The 25,266-nt window shown below is 43.9% G+C and overlaps 4 protein-coding genes across 7 annotated transcripts; 1 reads left to right on the forward strand and 3 right to left on the reverse strand.

The window, feature by feature from the left end:
• Window positions 1-55: 55 nt before the first annotated feature.
• Window positions 56-5,149, forward strand: kif17 (kinesin family member 17). The gene is given in 14 exon segments (XM_076147317.1): window positions 56-286; window positions 545-691; window positions 857-958; window positions 1,147-1,336; window positions 1,431-1,883; window positions 2,223-2,317; window positions 2,413-2,626; window positions 2,767-2,862; window positions 2,973-3,114; window positions 3,336-3,567; window positions 3,678-3,939; window positions 4,037-4,113; window positions 4,185-4,305; window positions 4,608-5,149. Coding segments are annotated over 14 exon segments (2,553 nt in total). The 3' UTR covers window positions 4,799-5,149.
• Window positions 5,150-6,379: 1,230 nt separating this feature from the next.
• LOC142996341 (specifically androgen-regulated gene protein) lies at window positions 6,380-10,304 on the reverse strand. Of its 2 annotated transcripts, none has more exons than XM_076147309.1 (4): window positions 10,243-10,304; window positions 8,515-8,665; window positions 8,161-8,356; window positions 6,380-8,058 (listed from the first exon to the last, which is right to left on the reverse strand). In XM_076147309.1, the coding sequence occupies exons 2-4, from the start codon at window positions 8,617-8,619 to the stop codon at window positions 6,905-6,907; spliced, it is 1,455 nt and encodes a 484-aa protein (XP_076003424.1). In that variant the 5' UTR covers window positions 8,620-8,665; window positions 10,243-10,304; the 3' UTR covers window positions 6,380-6,904. The 2 variants fall into 2 exon arrangements, with proteins under 2 accessions (XP_076003424.1, XP_076003423.1); XM_076147308.1 differs by having other exon boundaries at window positions 10,189-10,273.
• Window positions 10,305-10,744: 440 nt separating this feature from the next.
• yod1 (YOD1 deubiquitinase) lies at window positions 10,745-15,352 on the reverse strand. The gene is made up of 3 exons (XM_076147372.1): window positions 15,278-15,352; window positions 14,254-14,462; window positions 10,745-14,121 (listed from the first exon to the last, which is right to left on the reverse strand). Exons 2-3 carry the CDS (start codon window positions 14,459-14,461, stop codon window positions 13,424-13,426), a joined length of 906 nt encoding a protein of 301 aa, XP_076003487.1. The 5' UTR covers window position 14,462; window positions 15,278-15,352; the 3' UTR covers window positions 10,745-13,423.
• A 1,735-nt stretch (window positions 15,353-17,087) lies between these two features.
• On the reverse strand, window positions 17,088-25,187 carry pfkfb2b (6-phosphofructo-2-kinase/fructose-2,6-biphosphatase 2b). 3 transcript variants are annotated; one of them, XM_076147425.1, is made up of 16 exons: window positions 25,030-25,187; window positions 24,527-24,654; window positions 23,954-24,079; window positions 23,233-23,329; window positions 22,406-22,472; window positions 22,209-22,283; window positions 22,047-22,103; window positions 21,824-21,948; window positions 21,452-21,659; window positions 21,178-21,324; window positions 20,988-21,092; window positions 20,663-20,792; window positions 20,422-20,484; window positions 20,245-20,309; window positions 18,640-18,662; window positions 17,088-18,097 (listed from the first exon to the last, which is right to left on the reverse strand). In XM_076147425.1, the coding sequence occupies exons 2-16, from the start codon at window positions 24,609-24,611 to the stop codon at window positions 18,028-18,030; spliced, it is 1,443 nt and encodes a 480-aa protein (XP_076003540.1). In that variant the 5' UTR covers window positions 24,612-24,654; window positions 25,030-25,187; the 3' UTR covers window positions 17,088-18,027. The 3 variants fall into 3 exon arrangements, with proteins under 3 accessions (XP_076003540.1, XP_076003539.1, XP_076003541.1); XM_076147424.1 differs by lacking the exon at window positions 18,640-18,662 and adding an exon at window positions 19,298-19,465; XM_076147426.1 differs by lacking the exon at window positions 18,640-18,662.
• Window positions 25,188-25,266: the final 79 nt, after the last annotated feature.

Consider the following 25,266-nt stretch of genomic DNA (forward strand, 5'->3'; position numbering starts at 1 on the left):
CTGTGACCTGCTGACCGAGCCGACAGTCGGGTAGCTCTGACCCGATCGGGGCAGGATGGGGTCCGAGGCGGTGAAGGTGGTGGTCAGATGCAGACCCATGAACGACAGGGAGAACGCTCTGGACTGTAAGATGGTGCTGTGCATGGACCTGCACCGCTGCCAGTGCTTTATAGAGAAGCCCGGGGTGTCTGACGAACCACCCAAACAGTTCACCTTTGATGGGACCTACTTCATCCAACAGACCACTGAAGAGATGTACAATGAGATCGCCTATCCTTTGGTTGAGGTGAGCGCAGAGAGATGGAGTTCTGTTTTGGTTTTGGTTGGTGCAAAACCCACAGAGGCAAACGGTAAGAAGTAGCATGTTGGTCACTGGACACCCTCAGTTAAATATCAGCAGCCTCCATTTCATCGCCAATGACTGCAGGCCTCATTATTTACTAAACAGTCTGCTGTCATTCACTTAAAGGGGGTCAGCAAAGTGTTAGTTGCTCAACAAAGCCTAATTGAGAAGGTCACTGATGGCACCTTTCCATGCTGACAGGGTGTCACTGAGGGATACAATGGCACCATCTTTGCCTACGGACAAACGGGAAGTGGGAAGTCATTCACCATGCAGGGGGTGTCTGAGCCTGCGGTGCAGAGAGGGGTCATACCACGAGCCTTTGAGCACATCTTTGAGAGCATTCAGGTAAACTTTGACCCAACACGGCTCCTTACAAGTACACAGAGGCGTGCACACCTGTACTGTAGAGACATTGCATCAGTTGGGGCAGTTTTGTCTCAGTGTCATGTTTGTGATCACACGGTGTGTGGGGTTGTGCAATGATTGTTCGCGCGCGTGTGTGTAAGACAGTGTGCAGAGAACACCAAATTCCTGGTGAGAGCTTCCTACTTGGAGATTTACAATGAAGAAATCAGAGACCTTTTGGGCAACGACACCAAGCAGAAGCTGGGGGTAAGAGTGTCTATTGTTTTAACGTCCTAATCACTAGAAGAGTAAAATTTCAAAGTAGAGTGCTTGTTCTGTGACAGTGAACACAATAGACGTCACCATGGAGACTTGGAAATGCAGGAGCTGTATGATACTTTCATCGTTGACATGCTTAAATAAAATGTTGTGTGTGTTCTGTGGTTGCTGCATAGCTGAAGGAGCATCCAGAGCGAGGTGTGTATGTGCGGGACCTCTCCATGCACACAGTCCACAATGTGGGCGAGTGTGAGCACATCATGGAGCAAGGCTGGAAAAACCGCTCGGTGGGCTACACACTGATGAACAAAGACTCGTCCCGCTCGCACTCCATCTTCACCATCCACCTGGAGATCTGCAACACTGGTAAACACATACACAATGGCAAAGATAGAATCAATCAAGTCTTCAAACCTTTGAAATGTATTGTTTTGTTCTTTCTGTCACTCTACACTCTCAGATGTGGAAGGTGAAGACCATCTGCGAGCCGGTAAACTTAACCTAGTGGACCTGGCAGGCAGCGAGCGTCAGTCTAAGACGGGGGCCACAGGCGAGCGTCTGCGTGAGGCCACCAAGATCAACCTGTCTCTGTCAGCCCTGGGCAACGTCATCTCCGCCCTGGTGGACGGACGCTCCAAGTACATCCCCTACAGGGACTCCAAGCTGACCAGGCTGCTGCAGGACTCTCTGGGTGGAAACACGCGCACGCTGATGATCGCCTGCCTCTCGCCTGCAGACAACAACTATGAGGAGAGTCTGAGCACTCTGCGCTATGCCAACCGGGCCAAGAGCATCCAGAACAGGCCGCGCATCAACGAGGACCCCAAGGATGCTCTGCTCCGGGAATACCAGGAGGAGATCAAGAAGCTACGGGCCCTCGTCTCAGGCCAGCTGGGCACCGCCAACCTCTCATGTGAGTGACGAGCATCCAGCAGCCACTGCCACATAGTTATATAACAGTCCTGTATGTAAGTAGGTACCACAAAATATTTGAAACACTAAAATAACATAAAAATAGACCTTTTATATACAATGTCAACCAAAAGTGAACCTCAACAGCTTCACCAAGGTAGAATTTATATTGGATTGTAGCAGTGTAACAAATAAAGTGGCCTTGTGTGTCTAGATCCAAACTAGCCTATTTAGTTATTAATTTATGTCTAATAATAAAAAAGTGTTATTAGAAGATTGATTTACTTGAATTTGCGATGTTTTTTATGATCCATCTTGTTGTTTTTTTATTATCCTGCAGCTCTGCTGGCTGATGAATTCTCTGACGCTTCCCCAGATGTCCGATCAAGGCCACATTCCAGCAGCGTCGAAGCCGAGCACGAGAAGATTAAAGAGGTATTTATAGACCCCGACTAAACCAATAAATCACTCCACATTTACTACATACACAGTATAAAAACAGTTTATGGTCTGCTTTGTAATGCATGCAGGAGTATGAGGAGAGACTTGCCAAGTTGCAGGCTGAATACACTGCAGAGCAGGAGTCCAAGGCCAAGCTGCAGGAGGACATTGCCACTCTGTGCAGCTCGTATGAATCCAGACTCTATAATCTGGAGAAGGCTCGAGCCAGCAGGGGGAGCTCTGTCCCAATGAACGGTAACAGAAACATGCCTGCCCCATAACCTGATACCTGACAGAAATCATGTATCTCTTTTATAACACAACAGTGTGAAAGTGTCATTTTGATGATCAGCTTTGTCATAAAAATGTGCCAGAAATGTGTTAAATATAATCTGAACTATAGCAGCTCCTCTAAAAGCCTCTGTCTCACTCTCTCATGCCAGAGAGCTCCAGCTGTATGACGCAGGTGGTTGAGGAAGAGTTCTGCCTCGTCACTGGTTCCAATCAAATTGCAACTGAGGAACTGTCCCTGACTAAGGTACTGACCATCATCTCCCACTGTATCTGTAAATGGCTCAGCAGCAGTAAATGTAGGAAGCAGTTTACTGAGATAAAATGAGCAATGCTTTTTTTGAAGACTTTCTCCTTCTGTTGCTGAGTCAGCCTGCAGAACCTCCTACAGCAGTCGGTGTTGAACAAGATCCAGAAACGCTGGAACAACCGGAGCCTGGGAGAGAGACACCTGGAGCCACAACAGCAGAGCCACTTGATCAGAAACATGCCCTGGAGAGGTCTGTGGCCTGTGGATGGATCTATCTGTACACATTCTGATATTGCCCAATCAATGTTTAAAGATAATTCTATTTTAGACACCTTGTTACATAACTGTGCACAGTACCACGGTGAGGAAGATGTACTGAAATGAAGGTTGCATCAATGAAAGATACAGTAATATTGTATTAATGGCCTGTTACATTTACACAGATGTTCTTATTATCCTTGTGCTCCCCAGGCTACAGCAGCTGGAACAAGAGGTGGTAGGAGGGGAACAGTCCAGGAACAAGGAGCTCCAGCAGAGGCAGCGGCAGAGGAAGAGGCTCGCTGATCAGAGGAAAGTCCAACTTATCCAGGCACTGTCATCAGAGGGCAGAGAGGACAGTGAGAATGTGCTGCTGAACGTTTATGACTCCATCCAGGAGGAGGTCCATGCCAAAAGTCAAATGCTGACCAAGATTCAGGGCAAGGTAGAATACAGTACATGTGGGAGGATGAGGATGATGACACTGCATGCTTTATGGCTGATTCAACTAATTTTGTTTTATATGCTGTGCGCTGCATTTACCCCATGTGACAGCTGAAAGCTGCCAAACTGGAAATCCGTGACCTGCAGGCAGAGTTTGAGGAGGAGAGAAACGATTACCTGGCAACCATCCGCAGGTTAGAGAGGGAGGGTCAGCTACTGCACAGCCTGCTGGAGCGCATGGCACTGCTGGTGCGCCGCGACTGCAACTACAGCAACCTTGACCGAGTCAAGAAAGAAGCTGTCTGGGATGAGGACAACGCCACCTGGAGGCTGCCTGATGTGGTGGTGCAGAAAACATCTCTGCCTTCAGGTGAAGCACATGAAAGCGATACACAAAACAGAGAAATCTAAATCTAAAAGTTGAAGACTATGCTCTATATATTCCGTTTTTTACGCATCATCTTTCTTTCTTATAGCTGTTGGTCTAAAGCTGTCAGCACACAGAAGAGGCTCAGTTGGTGATAGTGCAGAGTTTATGGTGTGTTCAGTTTTTGCATCATCTCTTACATAACACATCTTTACAGGCGCACTGATAAAGCACATGTCTGCTTTCAGCAGGTGGAAGAGGACAGATACAAGGAGATGTTGGACCGCAGTGACAGTGAGAATATCGCCAGCAGCTACTTCAAGTCAAAGAGAGCCAGTCAGCTCCTGGGAGGCGAAGCCACCAAGGGACACGGTGAGGCCAGGACACACAGACATGGCATGACTACTGATTTAAAAGAGCAGGAGAAGAGAAACCAAGTGCTTATCAGTGATTTATGAACTAATCTGTTGTTTCAGCTTGTCAGTGTTTCTGATTTCTCTCTAGATTAACTGTCACTTCTTTAAGGGCAGATAATTCCTTAAGCAACTGGCTCAGCATACACATTCGAAATTCTTCTAAATCGATAAACAAGGATACAGCAACCTGTACCAGTTTTGCAAGTATTTCTCCTCCTCTGCTGGTCTTACCAAACTGACACAGCTCTTCTCTTACAGTCATCCATTCTCCTCCTCTGCTTAACGCCACGGCCCACCTCACTCTGAGTGGCTCCAACATGAACCCAGCGGTCAGCTCGGACCCTGTTCTTCCACGACCCTTTCGGCTGGAATCGTTGGGAGCCCCGACGTCCAATTGTAAGGTGAAGCGGAAGAAAAGCAAATCTCACATCTTTCATGAAGCAAATTGAAGGGGCTGGATTCATATTTACTACCTACCTACCTACCTACCTACCTAACTACCTACTGTTACACCTGTCATCTGTTCTTCCACTCCAGAGATTGTATATCCTGTGAATAACTATACATTTAATAATTTTTGATAACTACAACTGCACACCAACAAGTTCAGGAAGTTCTTTACATCCTGTTCACAAAACATTTAGAATTTTTATTAATGAATTCCCCCTGTTGCTGCCCTATATTTGCATCCCTTTCCTGGGATTGTTTTCTTGATATGTATCTGCTATTAAGCTCCATCTACTCGAGCTTTTCATTTCTAATATTAAACTTTAATCTTAAGCTGCTGTAGAAAATGTAAACCTCTGCTTCTGAATTAAATTTGAAAAAAGGGTATTTGTCCAGCCGATATTGTTTTCATACCTGCTTGTGTACTTTTATGCCAGCAGTAATAAGAACTCAGCCAACATCTTGACTGTCACAAATGGGGCAGTGGGGGTTGTTGTCATGGCAACAGAGTGGTCGCTTGTTAGGTATGACCTTTGGGGTCAGCTTCTTATTTTCTGGCTGATATCTTGGATTTTGCTGTGACATTTTGTGAGCCTCATGAAGATAAGAGATCCACAATTTTGGCTCTCTTTCTTTAATTCCATTTTAGAATAATCCTGCAATGACCTCTATTCTTCACTGTAAGGTTTAACAATATGAGAAATGCAATCCACTGTGGGTGTTGTTCAACACGAAAGCGACATGTTTGCTGCCTTTTTTTGCAACTTTCTATCTCTATCATCTATCCTGATAAAATGAGCTCAATCCTTCCTTCAGCTCACTTTTCTCTCTGTATCATGTTTCCAATTTTAACTATGACCTGATTTCTTCATCCTTTGTTTAATATTACTTGACCGGCAGAGAGTCGTGTCAGTTTCAAAACTTGACACCATTTATTTGCACGGCTCTCTGCTCGCACAAACTAGTCATAGATACTGGCAGGTGAGCCTGGTGTCTCGCTAACACCACAGAGGGTAACTCGAGTCATCTCTGTACGAGACGGTACGCAACCACATAATAATGCAACGATTACATACCAAAATGCTGATTCGTTCAAATGGTTCATCGGGGCAGATTGTGAGCTTTTGTAAGCAGTGGATGTGAAAGAAAAAATGGAAAAGGAGAGGAAAGGACCGGATTGTTATGTCCACACAGAGGTGGGACTCAAGATAATCAGATAATGAAAAGACAGCTGAGTAGGCTTTCTCATCGCTAGACTTGCATGTAAGATGAGAAGCGGGACTGTATTGAATTCTGTAAGTGAAGTGCAGCATGAAGCAGAGGCAGAGCCACTGTACAGGGTCAGAATGTAAAAGCTCCTCACCTTGTGCCAAACCAGTTCTGTGACGAGTACAAAGGGACCAAATAAATAACAACCATGTGTTGTTCAGTAAAAAGAAAGGAGCGAGGGAAATGATTAACACAGACAACAGTTTCTTTTAAAGAACTATGATTCCAAATGTTGGCTGTATTTTATCATTTGCATTGAACTCGATTGTGAAAAGAGAAACATTTCAAAAGTAATGAGCAATATATTGGTTGTAATCAATTTCACTAATACTTTGTTTAGAGAATGAATGCAGTTTAACAGTTAGACCATCCAATCAAAATTTTAAAAAAAAAAGGTCACATTGTATTCTAAACAAAAGAGACAGTCATTAGAAAATAGGGAATAAATGTTTGATGATTTTAGAGTAGACTGTATGTTAGCTGCAGCAATTGATCTGCTGCTCTAAGGGTTTACTTAAGGCACATCGGTGAATTGTGATGTCATAACAAATATATTTGTTATAGTAAACACAGCAGAAGTTTCCTTCACATGGCACTATTACCATGTTGTTTCCAACATGTGTAGACTATCATGGATTTAGAGGTGTTTAAGTATGTTTTAAGATACTCTTGAGAGGGATGACAGAACAACAACTGGAGTAACTGCCCACATAGACCCACATATAAAATAGTGCCTTTGAAATAAACCTCAGTGATTATCTTATCAAGTGCCAAGTTCTTGCTTAATCTGTCTTTCAGCTGATGGATCAGTTTTTCCTGAACCCATCATGTTTCCTCTTTTAGTCTTTGAGCAGCCCAAGCTTCCTTAGCGCTTCTCTCCGGTCAGCTGTCATCCCGGGCACCAGCTTCACACTGTACCCTGTCGGGTTGGAGGGTTTGTAGGGTACAGGCTGAGCTGCGGTGGCAGTTTTCACTGGCTCAGCTGCTGCGATGGGTCTTTGTTCAGGACAGTATCCACTGTTTTTGCGGCTGTCAAAGGTAGCAGAACGCTCTAGATTGGTTGCTTTCACTGCATGGGTCTGGGCCAGATGTGATGCAGATTCAGTCTGTTTCTCACGCCTGGAGTAGTGGTGGAAGCTGGCGCTGCTCTGCAGAGGCCGGCTTTTTTGTTCTGTGGGAACTTGAGTATAAGAAAAGGACGGACTTTTTGATGGGTTAGAATGAGAGGGATCTCTTACAAATCTGTTGGGAAGTGGGTCGAAAGAGGTTGGAGTTTCAGGGGGTGGCAGAAGGGCTACAGCATCAATTTCTGGCTGTGTGTCTTTCAGGAGGCCCAGCTTCTGCAAAGCCTCTATTCTCACCTTCTGAGGATGTGCCACGTGTTTGTCACTGTGTGTAGAGTCTAAGGTTGTAGGCGTCTCATTTTGGATCTGAACACATATGCTGGGGAGGATCACTTTGGGTTTAGGTGCAACAGCTGGGGGTCTAGCCTTAGGTCTAGAAAGATTTGACGGAGATCGTGTCAGGTTTCCATCATTTGAGCGAATAACTTCCATTGTGGCAGTAGGACGCTTGGACGAATCTATTGTATGATCAATTGTAGGACATAAAGGCGTCTTCTTTGTGGATGCACTCCTCCGCAGGTGGACAAGAGCCTCATAGGATAGAGGTCCTCTCGGGGAAGAACCTTCAACTGTCCAAGCTGCAAAGTCCCTGGGTTTGGTGGGAGGAGGTATCACCACATCATTGACTCCTGTAGGTACTTGAGCAGCGCCATGTTTCTGGCGCTGTTGGAGACCCACATTGTTACTTGAAGAAGTGAACTGAGGCTTTGAGCAGGGTTTCTTTGTAGGAAAACCTGCCTGAGCACGAAGCACAGTACCAGAAGAGCCACTTGCCACAAGAAGCGGTGTAGGGACCAGGTAGCTTTGCGTGGGTTTGTTTTCAATGAAGGTGTCCCTGAGCGGCTCTTTTAAGGCATATTGGAGGGAGCCTGAAAGACACATACATGAGCATTCACATCATTAAAACACATCCTTGTCTTCATACAGTATTTCATTGTGTTCTGTAGAGTTAATACTGTGTCTGTCCTCACCGTTGAGCTTGCTTTTGCTCATGGAGACTGATAGATCAGCCATTTTGGTAGCAACGATGCCGGGGCTGGGCACTTGGTCAGGTTCATCATTGGACAGCCCACTATCCTCCTCAGTATCTAAAGACTCGATAGTCTCCTCCAAAAACATAAGGCAGGCCCTCTCCTCAGCAGATAGGTACTCAAAGCTATCATCACTCTGTCAAACATAAAAAAAACACTTTCACTTCTCACAACTATGTAAATGCTGAGACGGACGACTGTCTCAATTCAAACAATTGGCCAACATGTTTTTGTTATAACAAAATTGTTAGATAGGTAGTAGCAGATATCAATGGAGGAAGTGCTGTTACTTACAACTCCAGAATTGGCGCTGACGACGCTGTCACAGCTTCCGGCACTGTCCATACCAGTCATCGTCTCCAATCCAGTGCCACCTGGCCAGGTATCACTTTTGGGCATTCTAGTGCCCTGCTAATCCAAGGTTAGCGGCACAGATTGTGTTTCACTGTGAAAAGAGGGTTACAGTTATGTTGGTAGATTAAATGAATTCTAATTGTGTAAAACCTGCAAAAGCACTAGTAGAGACCTTTAAGTGCTGGGTTGTCATTTGGGAACAGGGAACTGCTCAGCTTCTCATGCAGATTTAATGTTATTATTATATCCTGACAATGTCCTCCTGTGTAACATTGTGCACACTGGCCTTCTTATGAGAGGACATCCTTGCTGGAGGAGAATGACAGGCTATCATCATGGTTCGGAGTGTTTCTGAGATACCAACTAGTCTTCTTTCTGCATGTGACTCAGATTACAGCACACATGCCTCTTCTAATCTTCCCCAACAGGATCAGGTTCAGAGGGAGTGGAAAGCAGCACCATGGTGTCCTACTGTAACAGTCTTGTATTAGGACAAATTGCTCTCTATGGACATTTAACCAAAAAGACAAATCATGCTCTTCTCGTGTGTAATTTAGACAGATAAATGTTAACCTACAGCATATCGGAACAAACAAATAGAGTACAATTACAATATTTTACTTTTAAATGTCAAATGTTGAAAAAGAGCTATGGGCTAAGTATAAAGGAATTCCTGTGTGATCCCAGTGGAGAGAAATACACGTTTGGAAAAGGAGAAGGTTGCCTGATGGGCCAAGTGAGACACAATAGTACTCCTGTTCCCTGTCATCCCTACACCTGTAAAGATGTAAAGCCCCGATCCCCTGGCAAATATGTAAAACCCCCTATCGACCTTGCTGCATTCAGGTCAGCGTGTGAATTTGAATACTAAAAACACTGCGATAACCTTTTGTATTGTTTTCATCTGACTCAATCTGGGCCCATCACATGCAAATACTGTAAGAGCAGCTGCACAGCAATTATGGAAGTAATTGAATCAGAGAAGAAGCTATTGCCTGCTGAGTTAGTTATTTTCCTAAAGTAACCTCAGACTACATATCAGGAGTTGGAAACGCTAAGTTGCCTGGAAGTAGAAACATTTATCAACACAGTAGCAACTACTGAAACCAGGTTTAAAAGGACAAAGGTGGAAGATTAATATCTGCTCCAATGACCCAGTTCCAGGTGCAACAACAACCACTGTTCCATTTTCAACTTTATTTTTACTTTTCGCTGGCCAATATTCAAAACTGTCAGATTATTCAGGGTCCAAATTTATGAAATATCTGTATATAAGTTCATATTTAACATGTGTTTTGGTCTTTACAAAACATGTTAAACTGTGTGTTTCTCCTCTGCCTGACAGATTCAAGTCTTCTCCAAATACTAACAAATGGCTTTAAAAACACACCAAAAACTAACAAATACCCTCGTTATGTTACAACACGCAGTTATTGAATATAATTATTTGGTGAAACGTCACTGAGTAGCAAAATAAATGAACTAATGCAGCGTAAATGATCACTGGCAGTTTTTATAAGCAGATTAGATGGATAGCATGTGAACAACGCGTTAATAGAAACAAAAACATGTAAAATTCACAATACACCAAACATAGCTGCTGCGTTTACGGACCTCTGAAGCGCTCCCCGGTTGTAAGCGTGTAGTTCAGGCCGTGGACAGACGTACCTGTGCGTGCAGCTCGTGCGGCTCCGTGCAGCTCGCGCTCGTCGTTCTCAGGTGAGGACACGCGGACTTTGCTGAGTCAAACCTGCGTTATGGGACTTTGGGCCTTAAGCCAATTACATCAGCGAGCCAATCAGCGCCCGGATCCGCCTGGAGCGTCACTAATTTGCTAATCGGCTACAGAATTTATCATAGTGTGTCAGTGTATATATGTATGTTATGATGGCTTCAGTCCTACTGCTTTCTGTACTGCTTTCTGAATTCTTTTATATACATAGTCATCTATAGCTCTTGATTATGAATTATATTTCAAATAGATAACTAGTAACGACTTACATGCATCAGGCTACTTTCCAAGTAATGGATTACTGTTTGAGCGCTACACTATTTAACATATTACTTGAGGAATAGTAGAATAGTTTGTGTTATAGATTACATTACATACATGCACAAGTGAGTAATAACACTTCAAAGTCAGCAGAGCAAATAGTCGACACACACCATCCTTGGTTATAACTTTTTATTATGACACAACAATGAAAAAAAATCAAGTAAACCCAGTTCTGTAGTGTTGTGTGCAACATTCAGTTATTGTCCTTAAAGATTTCTGAGAACTTGGAACAGATGTTGCAGAAGTTATGCCACCCAGGAGGGAAGCACAGCTCATCTCATGTATACAGCACAAGCTTCAGAAACCACTTACCCAGCAAAATATAGAGGGCAACATAAAATACCGAAAAGCTATTATTAACAGTTTAATATTAGCACTTTCATTTCAATTCGTTCATTCACAATCACTGTTAAAATCTAACTAGGAAACGGATTAAGGGTGTTAGCAATTCATAATCAAACACAGACACAATTTTGTCATTAGCTGGGAAAAGTCTTCCAGTCCAACCTTCATTTTTGGCAATCACTTCGCTGCAATATTGCCATAGTGATCTGCACTGATCACTGAAGAGCAAACAACTGAAATATTTGATAATTGGCTACTGTGAATGTACAATATCGTGCCCAATAAACTGGGCTCAGAGGGGAAAACAAATCCCAAATATCTGCACAGCCGCTTCTCCTCCCGTAACATTTCTGAGCTGAGATTTAACGGAAATAAGTACAAGCTCCACCCTTTTAGTGTGAGTATCAAAGGAATGAGCTACGAGATGATGCCTGACTTCACCTGAAACACGGAGGGAGGGGGGGCGGGGAAACATACAGTCCAGTGCCAGCATGTTAGGGTGGTTCACAGTTCTAACAACCCGTCTGAAGTTAATATCAAGGCTGTAGATATTAGAAGAGTGACAACTTTAAGGATAATAAACACTGTAGTTAATGTGGATTAGCAAAGCACATTGGAAGTACCTTAAGAGCAAAAATATTCCATCAACATGACTTATCTCTCTCTCACATACACATCCTTTCAGTCTTCTCACCTTTCAAGTCTTCAGTTACTTGTGTTCTGAAACAGGTCGTCACACTCCCATGTGTTTGTGAGATGTACAAGTTCTTAAAAGATCAGGATGTGCGATAGTGTGACACTTGACAATCATGCGTGAGGATTACAAATCAATGCCCTGAAAACTGCCAGGTCAGAGAAAAACAAAGACACAGATTTTTGTTAGAGTTAAGCACCTTTCTTTGTTAATTTGTCTTTTTGAAATTGCCAAATCAAATGTTTAAAAATGGATCCAATTATCAGATTAATTTGGCCCATTTTTAATTTTACTTTATATTTCAAATTGTGTCATCTTAATCTCAAACATCAGTCTCTTTGACTTTGTTTAACAAATGTAAACAAATGTAACTTATCCATCTTCACATTAATATGGCTGAACTGTACTCAGCAATTCAGACTTCTAACGTCAAACCAATGCATCTGTTTGCATATTGGAGAAGATTCTGAAATGCACCTGTCACAACACAACAACACGCTACACACACATGAATAACAGTCGACCTGGGGTGCTTTAGCTTAAGACAGAAGTGAATATGACCACATGAGAAACAGTTAAGAGTGTAGAGGAACGGAAACACCTGTACAATCCAACATGCCGTACATAATACCTTTGAAAAGCCCCTCCCCCCTAAAATGACAAATTGTGTGAAAGACAACGGGCGACCAAATCACAGTAACAATGGTCTGTCCCAAACACACTGGAAGCAACTAAGACACCCAGGAAATCAACACAAAATGATAAATGGTTAAATCCCTTGGGTTAATTAACCACAATTTGAATAAAATCAGTTATGACACTGTTTCAAACATGATTTAGATGCACCTGCAGTCATCACAAACATGATTTAAATGAACCAATAACATCACCGTTAAACCATGCAAACACACACGCACATAGCCAGACACACTACAGGTTGGCCGCCCCATAGTAGTGATGTGATGCTAACGATGCTAACGCTAACGTGCTCCTACTATCCTCTTTTCAAATATTGGCAAACATTGGACAATTCATTAGAGAAGCAAGATTATGTCAGAGTGATGGCAGTTCATAAATAAAAAAAGCTATTAAAAAAAAATACAAAATTCACGCAAATGATCCATGTAAAACCTTCAAAATGTTCAGTTTGTGCATGTGAGCATCTGAAACTGTTGACCTACAACAAACAATCAAACATGCAGTTTCATGTAGAACTATTTGAGTTAGATTGAACAAGTGTTTCCTTTTCCTGGTGTCCAAATGTGTGCAGACGGGTCTAACTGATGAGAGACATTTGTAAGAAATCTAAATATGAGAACTATACCAAAGTTGAGGCAATCACAGGAAAGAAAGCTGTAGTTTGGTTCACTCTCTTTCTTGAGCCGCAGTTCGCTCGCTTTAATGAAGTGGGAATCGTAACAGTTTAAAACAAACCTTAAGAGCAGTTTGCTAATTTTACACAATCCAACTCAACACACAGCTGAAACTCTTGGTGAGCGGGTTAAAATGACAGTGTGACCACACCGGAGCACTGCAGTAGTATTTCTGAGTTTAAGGACCGACAGCAGTTGAAAGTAATACTGAACCAGTTGGACTGAACTATTTGATGCTTTGCTGAAAATGCTGCTGGATGATGTGAGGTAGAGGATCACACAGGCAGACAGACAGAGTTGCCAGGTGTGTGGGGGGGGGTGGGGGGGGCACAGGGTTGGCTGTGGTTGCAGTTGTGAGAAGGAGAGAAGACTACCGACCTTTCATATTTCACCAAAGTTGGTGTGGCCCGTCTCCTTGGCGTGCTCCCGAGCTTCCTTTTGTCCCACCAGGCCCGTCTGGCAGACCATGCAGCGCAACGCAAAGCGATTCACGTCCGTAAACTGCCGCTTGCGTCGCGCCTCGTCTGCCAGCTCCAGGGCCTGGGCCAGGATCACGTCGTCTGTGGTGGAGAAGATAGTCTGGGGCGGGACGTCGGTTCCGGGCGTCTCTTTCTGGAGCGGGTCGTAGTGGATGCCGTCATAGATGAGCAGCACGCGTTTGTTGTAGCCGGCGTCCTCCCCGAAACGATCCACGCGTACCGTTTGAGTGTCCACCACACAGATCTCACACTGGTAGAATTTGGACAGTATGGAGACCTCGATGGCTCCGCCCCACGTGTCGTCACGTCTGATCCATGAGCAGTACTCCTCATTGGTCTTTCCCAGCACCGCCTCAGAGTACGCCGTGGGGTCACTCGACACGATCTGGGCAATGAGGCCTCGCATCTCGGGAGCACAGGCGGGGTCGTACACACCGCCTTCCACCACATAATACACACTGGTGAAGAGGCAGGAGTTGTCAGCTGGGACCACTCGCCGTGCCAGCACGGGTGAGGCTTGCAGCACAGGCATCTTAGTCACAGTGGAATGAGCCGGAGCCTTTGACTTGTGTTTGTCCTCCTCAACAATGAGCGTATCGCCTGTGTTGTCAAAGATAATTCATTCACTGAGGTCATTTGTGACACTGAGAGGTGATGTTATCCTGAGCTGAGCTGCATTTCAGCACATATCCTGACATATTCTGTCATCCTACTGAGAAAGTGATGACATACCTGATTTAATGGGGTAGTCCTTGAGGTGAGCGTCTCCATTTCGCAGATCCAGGCTGGATGGAGGATATCCAACCATGATCTTCTGCACGTCGCAGGCGATACCTGTCAGCTCCTCCACTTTGCTCTTCAGCTCTTGCACACAGGACTGATGGGTCAGGCCCTGCATTATATGGCTTCCATTTTTGGTCTTACAGCGAAGCCGCAGCATTCTGTTCATCAACATATACGAAGATAAATCTGAACAAAACTCATTTACAATAAAGGGTTTGATTAATAGTGAAGGTGGGGAGTTAGACAGAAGTAGTATTCGAACAGTTTCATCCTGACTACACGAGGCAGTGTGGAGCTGGACAGGGACACAACTCAGCCACCATTCAAAGAGATATTAAAGAAATATACATAATAGTGATGAAGAGCTTGTTGGAACCAAAGAAAGAGACGAAGACTGAACCTAATGTGTCAGATTTCATCCTCCACAATCTCTCCCGTTAAACTGACCAGCTAGGACTACTTACATGATCCATTACTGGTCATTTCAGGGTTAAACCTAAGTAAACATGATGATATTGTGTTGCGTAACAATCGAAGTGCTGATGAAGCGTGACAGCGGCGCCGCTTTGTTTGTCTTTGTTCTGCTAGTAGTTGACCGTTGACGGGCGAGCTAATTGCTAAGCCCGACAGGCTAAACGGCTAAACCGGCTTCCGAACCGGGAACATCTCGCAAACCAACGCGCCTCCGCTCGTTATTCTAAGGGACAATCGGTTGAGCTTGTTGTGTATTCAGGAAATGTGTGAAAGAACTCAACCCCGTGTTTACCCGCCGCTGAGAGACAGCAACAACATGAGCGCTATCTGTTAGCACCCAGACAAGTATCATAAGCTAACAGGACAGTAATGCTAACTCACCCAGGTTTGTCCGAACATGCGCCGCTCGTTCGGGTGAAGTTACTAAACATTGGTGTGTTTGTCGGTGGTTTGCGAGTAACAGTGAGGGCTTATTGTAGAAGTGATTTTGCGTCCTTACCTGGCGTTGACGGCAGCCTGCTAAAACAAATAACATCCAGAGTGTGAGTGTCTTTAGCGTCATCATGCGTGGACAGCGACGTCATCACGCCGCCTCGAGTGGGGCCAAACACGTTTACAGCTTTAAAACCGTCAACTTCTATGTTATATCTACTGTATATGTAAATATAAGTATATATGCCACTGTGAGAGAGAGAGAGAGAGAGAGAGAGAGAGAGAGAGAGAGAGAGAGAGAGAGAGAGAGAGAGAGAGAGAGAGAGAGAGAGAGAGAGAGAGAGAGAGAGAGAGAGAGAGAGAGAGAGAGAGAGAGAGAGAGAGAGAGAGAGGACTCCAAACCTTCCACAAACATTGTCCAGGGGTCCAGCAGTGTGTTTCATTTCATTAGCTGTTTTCCAAATATAACAGTGGGAGACATGGATGACATCTTGAATCATAATCACAGCTGACACACACACTCCTCTGAGAACACGTTGGAGAAGCGTAAAACAAGCTCCATTTTTGCTATCTGGCGATAAACCATTTACATCATAGCCTCCACCATCCACCATTATGGCCGCAGCATAACATTAAGGTTATGCTTCCTTTATAGTATGACAGCTCCATATCTGGCTGCAAATCATAGCAGCCGTTAAAGTCAGGGGTATAAAAAATGAGCAAGCTGGCATCTACCCTCCTTAACCTGTGTTCACTCTCGACCATGCAGCTCTACAAGCCTTCTTCAGAGGAAAGAGCCAGAGTTGTAGAAGCAGTTAGCCAAACACCACAAGTTTGGGGAAAAAAGTATTATTTATATAAGCTCTGTTCTTTTTGCTGTGTTCATGTTGGACTAATTTGGGGTAATTGTGATCTTCGATTAAAACAAGTTCTCAACACAAATTAGGAACACTTTATGCCACTTTGTTAGGAACGCCTGATGCTACTTAAATAGGGACACCTGGTATAAACTGGCCAGGGTCGTTCTTTTTGCTCACCTCGTTTTTCTTGTGTTCTTGTTCTTTTGTTCTTTTTGTTCACCTCCTTTTTCTCACGTTCTCCTATCGTTCATTATATTTTGCTCCTTGTTCTCGTTCTATTATTCCTTTTCGCTTGTGTTCTCCTTCTAACGTTCTTTTTCTTCACCTCATTTTTTATAGTGTTTTCGTTTTATCAATCCTTTTCTTCACCTCCTCTTTCTCCAGTTTCTATTATTATTATTATGAGTGAATGAGAAGCCGAGAAAAAGGAGGTGAAGGAAATGAACGAGAGAATAGGAAATCAAGTAAAAGGAGGTGAAGATGAAAGAACGAGAGAATAGGAATTCGACAAGGAGGTGAAGAAAAAGAACGAGAGCATAGGAAATCGAGAAAAAGGTGAAGAAAAAGAACGAGAGAATGGAAACTGGAGAAAAAGGAGGTGAAGAAAATGAAAGAGTATAGGAAATCGAGAAAAAGGAGGTGAAGAAAAAGAACGAGAGAATAGAAACTGGAGAAAAAGGAGGTGAAGAAAATGAACGAGAGAATAGGAAAACGAGAAAAAGGAGGTGAAGAAAAAGGCCGAGGGAATAGAAAAAGGAGAAAAAGAGAAAAAGGAGGTGAGGAAAAAGAACGAGAGAATAGAAAAAAAGAGGAAATGAGAAAGAGGGGGTGAAGAAAAAGAACGAGAATAGAAATTGTAGAAAAAAGGAGGTGTGGAAAACAAATCTGAGAATAGAGAATGAGTCGGTTGACAATTTTGCATTCAATTCTGGAGAATGGAATGTAGACACCCAAACACTGCAACTTCTGTTTATTGCAAACATTTCATTGTCTTCTAAGAAGGCACAAAACGCTTGCTTTGAGCAGGGCCATCCACATTTAACAGTCAGCCATTACACTGTACACAGCATAATTAACCTGTACCAGTCAGAAAACAGGATTTGATTAAGTTAAAGAATCTCAAGTGTCAGAAATGGCTGCTCATTAAATAATTAATCTGAAAGGTTGACCAGTACGCTACACTGATGTTGAATGGATCAAATATTCCTTCATTGTATGTTGGAGGTACATAGTAGTATACAGTACAGTAGTAGAGATACTATATGTGAATAGAGAAACAGATTACATTACTGTTAATTGTGACATATTGCAACAGCTCAAGGACAACATTCCAAATCACTAGGAAGTTGAAATAAGTAAGATATTACTAAATTATAATCAATACGTTAACTTTCTTAAGCCCTTGATCTTCCCTCAAATCTTCACAGACATGACAAAGATGTTTACATATACATAAATTGTACAGATTGTTCATTTGGTAGACAAGTGAACTGTATTATAAAAATATCTACTATTCCTTTGTAATGCCAAAACTTAGACATCTCTTCAGCTTTCTACAGTCCATGTACACAAGTCTTGGAGTCCTGAAAACGTGTCGCCATCATATTAATACATACCTCGATCATCATGGTATACAGACACATTCAGTAAGGCATTGCATCATTTACCAAGATAATTAAACTGATTTTTGTTGGCATACATGCAAACACATGTTTATGACAATAAGAAAGCTTCAAGCCCAGAGCCTCAACATGCAGGTTAAAGATGAGAGAAGAGCAAAATGTGACAATATGTCTTGGCTGCCACATTTACAAAACAAACAGCTTCATCAAACAAATCTGATTAATCTTTTATAAGCAAAAACAACTTCCATATCAATAAATGCTACTCTTCTATTTCTCACTGTCCCCAAGAGCTTTTTGCTCACAAGGTTCCCTGAAGACACTTCAATGTGGGATCAATCAGAAGCGGACACAGTCACTAGTTTCTTCTGGGCTGTCAAAGTCGATTCCTTCACACAGGCACTCCTGCAAGAAAACCAACAGTCACTGTGGAGTTGGGGTAGATTACAGACAGCCCATAAGACCAATGTTTCTATTTGAAAAAACGAGGTCATTGAAGCATAAAACAATAAAGTCATATTAGGCTCAAGTATTCATATGATTTTGGGCCATAAAGCTATTTGCTCTACAAAATGTCAGAATGTGATCAAAATACATTGCATTTGAAGAATTTTCACATGTTTGCACTGAGTTACTAATGCCTCAATTTTCACATACGTCTAGCTTTAACAAATAAGTACTGCTGGCAAATTCTTTTGAAGTTGCCACCACTTTTCATCAGAACCTACAGAAGAGTCGATGCATTCAAAGTGCTCTTGATAAGGGCGCTGTGATCACACCTGGCTGATAAGAGATTTTGCTCTCATTTCAAAGTGCAAAGGCAATAGGGGGGTCAGAAAATCTCAAAGACCAATTCATTAAATATTTGACATGGGATACAACGAGATGAGTGGAGGTATGGGATAGAGATGAAGGACTCGCTACATGAAAGTCTAGAAAATACTCACAGACAACAGCTTCCTATCCGAGGCTGTGAGACGGTTGGAGATAGAACAGAAAGAGAGAGATACATAGAAATGTGGAGAAGAGCTGAAGCACAGGACTCGCAAGGTGAAGCCAACAAGTACACAACACACATTAATATGAATATGCATTCTCAAATCTTTAGAGTGAAGAAGTTATCAATGAGCACTTATTATTGCAACTTATTCATATGGTTGGAATCCTCGGGCTTAGGCTCGGGCTTTAGGTTTACAATGGTTGCGCATAGACTATGACAATAATGATCATTGGTGGCATGTTTTTGATGTTTGTGTGCCTTCTGCAGCCCCTGAATGGGTAGCTGAAAAGTAGCTTTCCTCCACCAGATGGAGGCATGCCGCTCTGCATATTCAAGCTGAGGACAGCCTTGTGGGGAAGCAGACATCATGCAAGACAAACTCCTTCCATACAAACACTTTGGAAACAAACACCAGCCAAAACATGCCCAGAGAAAGAGAGAAAGAAAGAGAAATGTGGACTCCAACACGTTCACAATGAATTATCCAGAGATCCAAGACTGAGGCGAGGGAAATGCTACACACAGTGTGAGAGCTGAGGTGGGAGGTGACTTATTACAGTTAAGTGTGACCAATCTAGAGGGGAGCCTGTAACTCTGTCACTAACTTGGCTGTGCTGTCCCTCTGGCATCAGAGCTGACGGTGTGGGGGCCAGGGGGAGCCAAGGCTGGTTGCCTGCACTGTAGAGCCGCGGACGCTTGACCTGGTCGTGACTCGACAAGGGAGTGTAACTATTCCGCCGAGGTAAGGGAGCAGGTTCCCTTGGGGTTTTACCCTGGTGGGAGATGGAGGAGGGGGAAACACCGCAAGGGTTAAAGGAAAATACCTGAAGAACACACAGCAAGCGGGACACGTCTCCAGACAGCCAAGCAAACTACCAACCGCTCCACATTGACCCACAACAACAGGTCAGATGACTAAATCCTTAATGTAACTGCAGGTCCAACCCTAATTGCACAGGACAGGTCAGCACCTGCTTGAGTCAACAAAGCAAACCTTCAAAATAGAAATGAGATTTAGATGCACTACATTTCACAGGGGAATTAACACCTCAACTGTCTTTCATAGCAGTAAACATAAACCCTTAGAGCAGTGACAGGAGGCTGCCAGGGCAGTGATGGTAATGATTACAGGCCAAGCAAGCAGGGGAGCATGATCAGCCACGGTGCCCAAAAAAGTCAGTATTATTGCATTAATTACTCACTTAAGACAGCTGAAGCCAGTCTGATTAGTTAGGGAGGTCAAAGATCACAGGGACATTCTTAAGTGTCTTAGAGGACAAAGACAGAGGAACGAGCAGAACACAGCAGGGGTCTCAAGGAAAGGAATCAAGGCAGCGAAGCCTCACAGTCGGGGGATGAGGGGTGATTGGGTTGCAGTTGCACTAAACTAGCAGATCTGACGAAGAAGAACCAATGAGACCTTTGACGACATATTAGTGTTTGCTAAGAAACTGATTTCTTTCTGTGTTCACAATCGTAAACCAGTTGTTTTGCATACACGATCACATTTCAGATCAAATGCACCTTGACTGGACACGGATTTGTGACTTACAAAAGGTTTGTCACGATGTGTGTCCACCGCCTCCACATTCAGACAAAACATTTCCACTTTACAACCTAGAAGACAAGAAACAGAATAAATACAAATACAATAGAAATGATAGTGCCAGAGTGTAACCCAGCTAAAGGTCAAGTTCTGGCTCCAGAGTGGGTCAAGTCACAGACGTACCGTAGGCCACAGGGGTGAGCTTGAGCACAGTATGGAGAGGACACTTCATGTATGGAAGATCATCTGTGGGATGTAGAAAAAGAGAATAAAACATACAACATACTCGTCGACCATTTAACTCAGGACTCATCACCATTGGCAGTGGTCAACTAGTCACACTCTAGATGTAGATCAGCAGGTCCTGGTGTGTGTACAGTAGTTTGTGCCATTTGTGTGTGTATCCGTCTTGTGTTAGTCTGACCTGCACCCTTGTCCAGGAAGTAAGCCAGTAAGCAGCGCATCACAGCCTGGTGGCAGATGACCAGCACGTTGCCCTGCCTCTCTAACTCCATGATCACTGGCTCCAAACGCTGAACCAGATCCTGGTAGGACTAGTGAGGGGTCAGAGGAGACGACCTTAGTCTCACTGCAGAGGGCTTCGTTTAAAGGGACAATATGTGTGAATGAATGTTAACGACATCTAGTGATGACCTGTAAGAACTGCAACAACCTTGGAAATACAGTGAGAGAGTTTCAGTTGTCAAATTGATTCACTACAAACTAAGACAAATTCACTTGAGAACAACCTCTCCTCCTGGATAGCGATAGTGGTACTTGTCCTGGTCCCTCATAGCAAACTCCTCAGGGAACGTCTGCTGGATCAGCTCGTAGCTCATATCCTCACACACTCCCTAGAAAAGGAAAAGAAAAGTGTCCAAATCTGTCCATAAAATGCTCTGATAGAGACGATTAGAGATGGGACATGAGAGCACTAACAGCGTCGATCTCGTTGAGGATCTTCCACTGCTCATACGGTACACCGAGCTCCTCTGCCGTCTGGATGGTCCTTCTCAGTTGGCTTGTCCACACCTTCAAATCGGCCAGTTTGTGCTCCTCAATGAAATCACGCAGAGCTCGAGCGAACTAGAATGAGACAGACAGAGACGTCTATTGTGTGATGAAGGTCAATGAATCAGATGTTTGTGATGGTATAGTTAAGTGCTCCTCATGTGACTGAGCTGTCTCCTAGTCCATCTGTGGGTGATCGTACCTGTTTCCCACGTGGAGAAAGCTCGGCGTCTCCCCCGATGCGGCCCTCCACGTTGTGGCCGCTCTCTCCGTGCCGGCACAGGTAGATGGAGTGAGAGTGCACATGGATGTTCATGAGGTAGTAGACAATCTTACTCTGGATGTAGTCTTGGATCCGGTTGACCAGAAAACGCCGACCCACATTAATCACCTTGATGAAGGACAGATCCCTGCAGGTGACCAAGGAACACATCTGTCAATCAACCGTCCCCATCTAGTGGCTATGTATTGAATTGCAGGTTGTACAAGCTTCAAGATAACATTCAAGATGCAGAAGAAATAACTCAGCAAGTAACATCCATGCAGAGAAACAGTAATATTGGATCCTTCTTACTTGTCATAGTCGTCAGGATCTAACGGTTGGTAAGTGACCTTGTAGCACTCGATTCGTTTGAGAAAGTCGTCCATGACTCTTTCTCTGTGTCTCTCAGGGTAGTCTGGACTCGATACCTTCACTTCCTGTTTGAGGGGTTGAATACGTTCAGGTGTGTCAGCTTTATTATTACCTAACCTTGTACGCAGTGTGATTATCAATAGGTTATAAATTTGACTTGTACCAGAATATTTGCAGCAATGACTTCTGGGTCATCACACACCGACTCCACAAAGAACACCTGCAGGAGGCAAAGACACTTCAGTGAGCAAACATATTGATTCCTATTCAGTCTATGAAAGGATGAAACATATGCATGATTACATATCGGATAAAATGATTGAACCTTGAAAGCGCTTTCTTTCACAAAGGACAGAATAAGATCTCGTCTCTCCCTTGTTGTGTTTGTCGCATCAAACACCTGGAAAAACAAAAGAAACAAATTAGGGAAACAATACACAATCTGAAGTAGGACAACAAATATGCTTCTGCCACAGGTGAGAGACGGAGACAAGGGGACATAAAGACAAACAGAAGACTCACGGCTATTTGACCTCCCTCCTGCAGCAGGTAGGCCTTCACGTCCTGCAGAGCCACCAGAGCACACTGCCTACAGGAGGGGGAGACATGGAGACATTTAGACATAAAGACATGGAACTCCTCTACCCACTTCTTCTCTGTGCTTATAAGCTTAAACAACCTTCAGGTTCGTGTCCACAATGACAGATCAATCAATTCAACTTGAATGTAATATATCGTGCAGATCTCGAATGCTTTTCTTCTATTTTTATGTCTTGGTTGTAGGAACTGAGCCACCGAGCTGAGACTGACAGCAGCCAGATCATTGCGTATAAGCGGCAGAGTGACAGCAGCAGCTTGGTTTATATCTAGGTCAGTATTCACTCTGGTGTTATAGGAGCATGTACTCTACTATAACGCTATTTTAATTCACGACCTTGTGATAAGACTCACTTTGTAATAAAGAGATATAGTGATAGGACTGTGGAGACTGTGGTGTTGACTTATTACTGAGCATAAAGAGAGAGAGAGACGGAGAGAGAGACACAGAGAGAGAGAGAGAGAGAGAGAGAGAGAGAGAGAGAGAAAGAGAGAGAGAGGGAGAGGGAGATAGAGGGAGAGACAGAGACAGAAAGAGCAAGAGAGAGAGGAAGAGAGCAAGAGAGAGAGTGTGTGTGTTCCTAATGACGGATCACTGTGGTGACTCGGACTATTGACTGTGGCCTAAAACAGCTTAGTCACCAATGCAGCGACGGCTGCTGGAGAACAACAATCAGACTCACAGACGCTCAGACTGACTCTGTGTGTGTAAGGACAGAATACGAGCTCACGATGAGGGTCAATTAACTCACTTCCTTATTCGCATGGCTTCCTCATTGTCGTGGCGGAAGAAGTCATAGGACTTGTAAGCTCTGACAGCTTCTCTGCGGTACACACCCAAGTTAAACACTGAAGAGAGAACAGGAGGTCAGTATCTGGACCATATCAGGACCTGGAGCAGGTTTAATAAAGCAACTTTACTCACTTATCTGCACAGGACGGATGGAAAACAGACTTAATATGGGATTTAGTAGCATAACACTGCAGTAACATTAAAGCTGCTAACACACTGCAGGTATCTGAGACAAATACAACTTACAATGCAACTGATCCGACATGTTCCCTCCTATTCTGAGACACTATAACACGGTTTCAGGTGGACAGGTTCACCACATACACACACACACACACACACACACACACACACACACACACACACACACACACACACACACACACACACACACACTTTGAATAATAACTGAGAAGTGTACGACTTTTCCATGCAGACGAGTTCAGTGCAAAGAATTATTTGCAATGTATAATTTGATCCATGTGGGATGAACCCAAACTCCAAACTCCATCAAAGGTCAAATTACAACAATGGTTTCTTTCTAAGTGGTTAAACTTGATGAATGGGTGTAATTACACCTCTATTAGATGTCTGAACCCTCACTGAACCCTTCAAACGTTAATTTAAATCCTGCGAAACCTTCTCATTATCTGAACCATGATGAAGTTCTCCTGCTCTACCTTTGGTGGGGACTCCGATCCAGTTGAGGTACCGTGTGAGCTTCTTGGAGATGTAGGTCTTTCCTCTGGCAGGCAGGCCGATCATTACTATCACGGTTGGGGAGTTAGTCATGTAGGAAGCCCAGGCTGGAGACGGGACACAAGAAATGCTCATAAAGACGCTGAGCTGGACGAAGACAGTCTAGTAGGTGTTTAGAAACAGAGTAAGTAAAAGAAGGCAGACACACACAGGTAGATAAAGGTTATGTGTGAAAGAGGTGACATCATGACACTAAAGTACATTCTCTTACACAATTCCATACTAAGGCTTGGTGTGCGTTTCTCTCTCTCTCTCTCTCTGTACAGCATGTAGTAAATACATAAAACTCTAAGTATAAGAATATTATAAGCGTGACTAGGTTGAAGAAATATGATGCAATAAAAATCTGTTTCCTTATTGAACAGTCAGAATGTGTGTGTTTGTGTGTTTGTGGGTGTAACAGCACAGCAGCTGCACCTATAAACACTTTGTCTGAACATTCCTGAGACAGAACCTGGTAAGAACTTATTCTGGGCGATGTAAACTTGACTCACAACATTTCTTCTCATTCAGTCTGGGCTCTGCTCTCATGGCCTCTGCTGGGTTTGCAGATCCCGGGTCCCTGCAGATGCTGGACATGTTCCCTGATCTGATCCGGACTGACTGAAGTCTCTCAAATGGGCTGCAGGATCGAGAATAGAGGAATAATCTGAGCTGGGATTTGGGTTTGAGTCATCTCGGGTCAGTGCTTTGCTCCCCTGAGTGTCATTACGTCATCATCATCTAATTGAGATCTGCTGCAGAGGCTTAGGTAGAGGAGATGAAGATGAAGAAGAGGAGCTGCCACATCATCTGTGCTGCTGGTGAGAGAAAAACCGAAACTTGGCATCTGATGCCGCTGCGTTCACGTGGATAAAGAACAAGACATAAACGCACCGGCCCGGTATAAAACACGTAAATACATCAACATTTACATACATTAACCAGAGAATCTCCAACATAAGCGCGGTGTTAGTATATTTAAACCGTTTAATTTTGATTATTTATTTAATTTTACCTGTTTTGCGGGTAAATGCGCTCTTTTCCCCGCTACAATCCTCCGTGTTCACCGGTTCCCGGTCCACTCGGTACCTGTCCGGCTGTCTAGATCTCGACGGTACCGGCGGCCCCCCGTCCTTGGTGCCTCGGTGCGTCCGCCGGGCTGGTGTCCTTCCAAGACAGGAGCAGGAGGTGTGCCATGACGTCATCCCTCCTACCGTAAAGCCCGTAATAGAGCCGCGAAGTCACGAGACGA

The sequence above is a fragment of the Genypterus blacodes genome, unplaced genomic scaffold, assembly GCF_046128005.1.
Source record: "Genypterus blacodes isolate CSIRO-AG114 ecotype Tasmania unplaced genomic scaffold, CSIRO-AGI_Gbla_v1 ptg000037l_1, whole genome shotgun sequence".
NCBI lineage: Eukaryota > Metazoa > Chordata > Actinopteri > Ophidiiformes > Ophidiidae > Genypterus > Genypterus blacodes.